At 41.8% G+C, this 7,208-nt stretch overlaps 1 protein-coding gene across 1 annotated transcript; it reads left to right on the top strand.

Moving 5' to 3' along the window:
• The first annotated feature begins 2,066 nt into the window (after positions 1-2,066).
• On the top strand, positions 2,067-5,531 carry LOC123057146 (uncharacterized). The gene is made up of 6 exons (XM_044480263.1): positions 2,067-2,138; positions 2,648-3,015; positions 3,091-3,196; positions 4,601-4,701; positions 4,880-4,919; positions 5,194-5,531. Exons 1-6 carry the CDS (start codon positions 2,067-2,069, stop codon positions 5,218-5,220), a joined length of 714 nt encoding a protein of 237 aa, XP_044336198.1. The 3' UTR covers positions 5,221-5,531.
• The last annotated feature ends 1,677 nt before the right edge of the window (positions 5,532-7,208 follow it).

Genomic DNA, 7,208 nt, shown 5'->3' with positions numbered 1-7,208 from the left:
TTGGTATATTTTGACGACTTTTTTCTCAGGTCAAAAAGTTACCATGCCTCGGCCACATAATTTACCGCACATGTGGTATGCAAGTTATCTTCATACTTTCATATAAGTTATCCGAGGCATCCAAAATAGTTTTTTCATCCTTTGCACATGCATATGAATGTATGCACTAGAGAACAAAAATTTGATGTCATTGTAGATTCTTCTTATTTCAAAAAATTTAAATGTTTTGTAGCTCAAGTCATCGATGCAAATATCGTTTTTACACAAAAAGATCGTCGCGACGAGATCTTCAATACTAGATCCCATGTTGGTATGCAAGTTACTATGCTATTTCCACATAAGCTATCGGGGTTATGTTGTTCAATAGTTTTTTCCCTTGGTCAAAGTTACGGTGATGTGTATGTACATAACTTATTGGGTATGTGGTTGGTATATTACCACACACGTAAGTTAATGAGGGTATGTTTTTCAACAACTTTTTCCTCCTTTGGTCAAAGTTACCGCGGCGTTTGTACGTAAGTTATCTGATATGCGGTTCATATATAACTGTGTTATTTCACATAAGTTATCGTGGTATATTTTTTAATATTTTTTCCTTTGGTCAAAGTTACCGTCATGTTCGTACATAAGTTACCGGGTATGTGGTCCATATATTATCATACTATTTTGACCTAAGTTAGCGGGGTATGTTTTTCAACAACCTTTTATTCTTTTTGGTCAAAGTTAGCGTGATGTTTGTATGCAATTTACCGGGTATGTGGTTTGTATATTACCATGCTATTGTTCACATAAATAACCGAGGGGGTATGTTTTTGAACAACTTTTCCCTCCTCGGTCAAAGTTATCGTGGTGTTTGTATATAAGTAATCAGGTATGCGGTTCATATATTACCGTACTATTTTCACATAAATTTCCGAGGGAATGTTTTTCAACAAAAAATTTCTTCCGTGGAGAAACTTATGATTCGTACGTAAGTTATCGGGTATATGGTTTGTATATTACCATGCTAATTTTCATATAAGTTAACGGGGGTATTTTGGAAAACTATTTTTTCAAAGGTTATATTTTCAACTTTTTTGGGGGTGAAAAATTATCGTGGTGTTTCTATGTAAGTCATCAGGTATCCGAGGTGGATATTATCATGCTATTCACATGTAAATTACCAGGGATATTCAACTCATTTTACCGGGTCAAAAGTTACCGTGATATTTGTGCGTAAGTTATCAATTCTATGGCGAGTATATTATCACGTCATTTACAAAAAAAATACCGGAGGTGTTTTCAACATCTTTTCCCCTATCTCAAAATTATCACAGTGCTTGCGCATAACTTATCAGGTGTGCTGTGCATAAATTAACATGCCTTTTACATGGAGTGAAGTTCAGATATCCCAAAGCACACAGATGCAACGACGTTTGGCAAAAGACATGGTTTAGTAACATGAGGGGAGAGCATATGAAAAGAAATGCAATGTTTATGAAGAGAAAAAAATGTTCTGTTCTCATGAAGAAAAACGGACATGTCCTGCCTCTGCCTTGCTGTAGGGAGAGACCGATCATCAATCCGAATTAACTGTCTGTTGCATGGGCGGGTCAAGCAAGTTGATCATCAATTGATTGATCAGGAGATTGCTCGTACGTGTAGGAGGATCGAGGAGGAACTGAATTGAAGGCATTGATGGTCGTAGCGGCTGGATCGTATTGATTTGCAGGGAGGGGCACGGAAATCTAATCGACGAAGCAGCTCAAATCTCCGAGAGGCGGCATCGGGGACGAGGAAGCGGCGGCGGGAGTGGTGGTGCCCTTGACGCCGCGCAACGAATTGTTGCTGGTCGTCGTGGTGCCTGCTCAAGGCCTTCACCCTGCTCCTTGTCTTCCTCACCGGCATCCTCATAAACATCGCCGCCAGCGCCAACATCTCCCTCTCCTACTACTACACCATCACGTTGTCGCTCATATTAACCAACAGCCCCACATCGCCGTCGGCGATCACCACCATGGCCATGGCGGAGCAGCAGCCAGCCGTTCATGTAGTTCGTGCACCTGGAGTCACCCGAGGGCCACTCCATGACGGCCGAGGAGTTCTTCTGGCACGCCTCCATGGTGCCACCGACGGCTCCGACGACGGTCCGCCACCAGGTCAGCGCCCCACCCGGCCACCTCTCCCTCTCCTCCGCTTCTTCCTCTCACGTTTCAATCTCTCTCCTCAACTCTTCTATCTGTCCAGTACCTGCGCCCACAATCTCCGCTTCGCTGCACGCGCACATGCATAGATGTGTCAGTGACCGCTAGATGCAAAATCGGCGCCATCCAATGGGTTTGGCAGTTTTACAAAAACAATTCGGTGTGCCACATACATACACTAAACATGTTTTCATGTACCTCATAGAGATCCCAGCAAAAAAATTATACCTCATAGAGATGTTCTTACCGACCTACCCCAGTTGCATGGTGATGAACTATTGCAAGAAGGAACACACCTAATTTTGAAACATGTAAAAAGAAATATCCAATCTTTTGTAGTCCATGAAAGCGTATTTAGGTTGTTTGTAGGAGCTCGTTGCGTGATGAATCTTCCCTAATCTTCCCTAATAATAAACCAGCGACCGTCATTGGGCATTTTGCAAAAAAGTCCCTCAATTTGTCAGAATTTAACCTGCAGTCCTATCTTAAGTGGATATCTGAGAAAACGTTTCGATTTTACACAAAACACCCTGGCGTTCGGAGTATTCAACACGCGGTCCGAGCAGCTTTGTAAAGAAAAAAAAGACAACCACACACGCACGGGCTCGCCTCCTCTCCCTCTTGCCGACGAAGTCACCGCCGCCGCCGCCCACGCCGGCCGCTTCCGGCGAGCTCCGGCGCCGCGCAGCACGGCCCCGAGCTCCCCATGCTCCGCGCCTCCCTCCCCTCCGGCCAGATTCTCATCTCCTGGCCTCTACCGCCCGCTCGCAACCACACCCCCGTGGCTAGGGTTCCGGGCAGTGCTTCGCCGGCGCGTCTCCGGCGGCCCCAGGTTTGTCCCTCCTTCCTTCTTGGCCGGGATCCGCTACCCCTAGACCTCACCTTCTCTTCATATCCTCTGCTGCAGACGCAGATGGAGCACGCCATGGGAGTTCCCCATCCACCATGGTCGCCGTCGTCAAGGGCTTCTTCAAGGAGATGTGAAGGACGCCATGGACCTGCAGCTACTCAAGGTTTTATTCCACCTTTCCTCTTATATCAAGTTCTAACAATACATTGGGGGAGTGGGGGCGGAGAAGGCACCCCACCTGAATTTTCATTTCTCAAGCCTCAAGCGGCGACAGTACCCGGTAACACGAGTACAGGGAGTGTTTTTTACTGGTTACGTCCAAAGTGGAGAGCTAAGAACAACAACCTCAAGGAAACTATACACAGAGAGCTAGGAGGATTGGTTTCCAGTCCAGGAGTGAGCTCCTGTCTTTTGATTTGAAATGAAACGCCCACTGGGAGAGGTCTGCAGCTGCTGCTTTCGTGAGGCTGGTCATGGAGGGGCGCATGCTCTGATGTGGGTGTGTGTTAGCTCTGACGAGAAAACATATGAAGTTTCTGCTATTGTTAAGCCTGATGTCGAAGAGTTGGAAATGATTTGTGAATCTCTGTGCACGTAAATGGAACACTGGACAAGTTAAGCCATGTGTATTCCATCTCCTTTAATATATTGCTTGTGATTGGCCTAATAGAGAGTCTGCAAGACGTGATTTCTATTCAAAGCATCTCATCCAGATCACTTTACAATACTTTTCTTCATATCTAGAAAATGCGTGTATGCATATAAGTTTTGTGAACAATTTTTTTGAATATCCAGGTCACTTTATGCATATCCAGATCACTTTACAAACAGAACAAATGCGTGTATTCCTTTTTCATCATATCCATATCTAGAAAAGCATTCCTCCATGTAATAGGGTTTTTGAAAGCAGTATGCATATATGTTTCGTGAACAATTTTTTTTTGTTATTGCAACCATAAGAAAGAATCTTACTGGATTGTCCTGGAAAATATTAGTCTTCTATTGCTGATAACTAGATCCGTGTTAACTCAATAGGGTGATCTAGCGAGTTATCTTGAGACAAAAGGTCGCCTGCAATATTATAAAGTGATCAGATTTGCCCTTGAGACTGCAAGGTCGTATGTTAGGATTCATGACATATGTATCTTCTTTTCCTATTTTTTCCTTTTAAAGTTGTAACTACCATTTGAGAATTGACTAAAACTGCCCGCATTAGTGCATCATTTTGTAGTCACCTGAAAATAATGTAGCATTGACTGAAACTGCTCACCATTTGAAGTATTGACTGAAACATTAACTACCATTGAAGTATTTTCTTTATTTTTTTGACTAGAAAAGCCTGAAGATGAATTAAGTTGATTCATGTAGATGAAATGGTTTTCCATTTCCATTTGTGTCGTTTCAGTGAAACAAAATGATATTGCAGCTCTTTTCATTTATGTGTTGTTTCAGTGCATTATTATCTTCCATGATTTGTTTTTCACTGATACATTTTGTTGCATATATGGAGGCCATCTACTATTCAGCTGATATTTGTTATTATATCATCTTGTTTGCGAACTTAAAGAGGTCCCTCAAAGAGAAGCGTTTTTCATATGCTCCTGAATCTGGTGTGCGGTATGATGGAGTTTACAGTTTGAGAATTGTTGGAGGAAGACTGGTATTCAGGTAATTTTACTTTACTAAATGTACAGAGGTTCCACATGCTGCTCTCTACTTTGTTCCTGTACAAGGCCAGAGCTACTATAAGGTGATGATATGCTACAGTGTGCAGTTTGCTTTATGTTTGTTTTGTTCATTTGATTGACCCTGAAAAAACTGATTCCACCGCATCTCTTTATGACAGCATGTTGTCCTTTGGTTTCAGTTCCTGTAATGTCCGTAAGGTTAGTTTTAAAGAGATGTATGATTCTATTCAGTTCTAATTTTAGAAGAACAAACAATTGTTAAAGAATGCCCATTACTACTGGTTCTGATATGTAGAGGGATGGCATTTGTTCATTTGATTGCTAAAGCCAACATCTAAATAGTGAAGGACGTAACTGATAAATCATCACAAAAATTCCCGGCGCAGCAAAGCGTGCATGTTCATCTAGATCCAAGCAGCTCTTTTCAGATCAATTAAGGAATCAATCTCATGATGGTTTATGCTTGATGCAGCGGAGGGTCACAGATTCACAGGTGTAAGGATCGGTACAATTGGGCCTCGCATTATTTTTTTTCTAGAATTGGGTGTGCATACTCTCTAAACTGAATTGAGTGAGCTAAATTTGTGCATCTAAATTGTAGTCTGTAGCTTTATGTGTTACGTCTTAAGGTTCAAATTGAAGATTGCCTTTGGGAGTAGTTTTAGTTGGTAGAAGTTTCATTCTACAACTACGCACACATTATGTGCTTAATGTGTGGCATAAACATGATCAGTTTTATGTTTAGAAACCAAATCACTGTCCACCCATTTTATTTCTTCATGACTATTTTGTGTTGAAATCAGATCACCATTCACCTGTTCTGTGTATTGTTGTCTTTAATTTTTTTGCCTATTCTCAATAAAATGCTCAGTTTCAGGATGTGATTTTCAGTTTTAGGCATTTGGTACTTTCGGCATCGAGAAAAAAATTGTTCCTCTGAGCGTGTACCTTCAAATGCAAAGTTCTGACTATGATTTCGCGTGCAACCACAGCGCCGTTGGCCGCTCTACCTACCGAGTGCCACCCCGCCGCCTCCTCCCACCCCCCACCTGGGACCTCACCGCCCGCTCCCCGCCCGGTACACCCACAACGCTTGAGTCTGAGCAGACGCCATTGGCCCGTGGGCACAGAAGCAGAGTCCAGGATGGTGATGGTGCCAAGGAGGACTCTCGAACGTCGATTGATTGCATCGTTGCTGCCGTACCCATGGAGTGGCGCGGCTTCAACCACTCTGAGATGGTATTCCTCTCTCTTTCTTTCCTGACAGAACTAAGAATCTTGTGTCATCCTCTTTTCTAAATAAAGTATAACCTGCTAGCTACCTGATGGGCACTGTCTCTGAACTTTTCAACCCCTTCAGTTCTGCCGATGCACTGTAGACTCTAACAATGGTGGAAAGGAATCAGATTCCAATGAAACTAGCACTACTGTGTTTTTCCACAGTTGCCTTTTTTGCTAAATTAACTAGCTTCTTCATGGTAGAGTAGGTACAAAGATACTCTCCGATGAATTTTATTGATATTGTGTAAAGTAGAAAGCCTGACACTACTACGTTGATAACTGAGTTAACCAATCGCAGAACTAGAAACAAGTAGGTGACATGAAGATTTGTGGATTGTGAAACTTTTACTCAATCTTATCCCCAGGCCGCACAACATTTTCTTTAGCAAAGATGTCTCTGTTGCTGAGATTCTTACAGATGGCTCGGAGTCGGCGCAAAGTACATGGACACATTGGTGCTATATTTTAAAATTGTGAAACAACATCCAAGCTACTTGTGAAGGTGTCAATTTCTGCATTGATAAAGATTCAATTATACTTCTGATGGGATTTTTTTCTGTTAGCTATCTGTACAAGAGAATGAACTTGAGAAATATTAATTTCTAGATAAATTTCTTTGGAAAGTGAAGCTTCCCCTGAAAATTAATGTTTTTCATGGCTGGTTTTGAAAAATAAACATACTTACTAAAGTCAATTTATTCAAACGATGTTTTCAGGGAGATAAAACCTGTCAATTACGTGGTAGAGATGAGATTATTGACCACTTAATTGCTGGTTGCTAAGTTTATCTAAACCATTTTGCAATGTGCATTGAACCCGAAAACTCTACCTGATACTGTTGTGACTTATTTAGCTCTTGGTTGTTGTATTATGTATTGTTCTGAAGGAGATTAGATCTTCAGAAGAAACTCCAATGCATCGAAGATTAAAAGAAAATCATGAAGACTCACATGCATATTTGAAAGAACATGCGGTGCTCTCATGTTTGGTTTTGGTAATTGATGACAATCTCTATGAACTAATGGTTGCCTTGAGTTATATTTGAAGGTTTTGTCCATAGGCTTTTCTTGGAGTACATGTGTTGGTTTCAAGGAGAGTTTGTGTCGACCAAGGTGCTATTCAAGGAATTACCTAAAGATTGGTCTTGTGAGAGATTGATCAAGACTAAGTTAAAGAGTGAATCACGTTGATCAACCCACAAAGCGT

The sequence above is a fragment of the Triticum aestivum genome, chromosome 3A, assembly GCF_018294505.1.
Source record: "Triticum aestivum cultivar Chinese Spring chromosome 3A, IWGSC CS RefSeq v2.1, whole genome shotgun sequence".
Lineage (NCBI taxonomy): Eukaryota > Viridiplantae > Streptophyta > Magnoliopsida > Poales > Poaceae > Triticum > Triticum aestivum.
The sequence above is the reverse complement of the archived record's forward strand: the minus strand, read 5'-3'. Positions and strand labels throughout refer to the sequence as shown.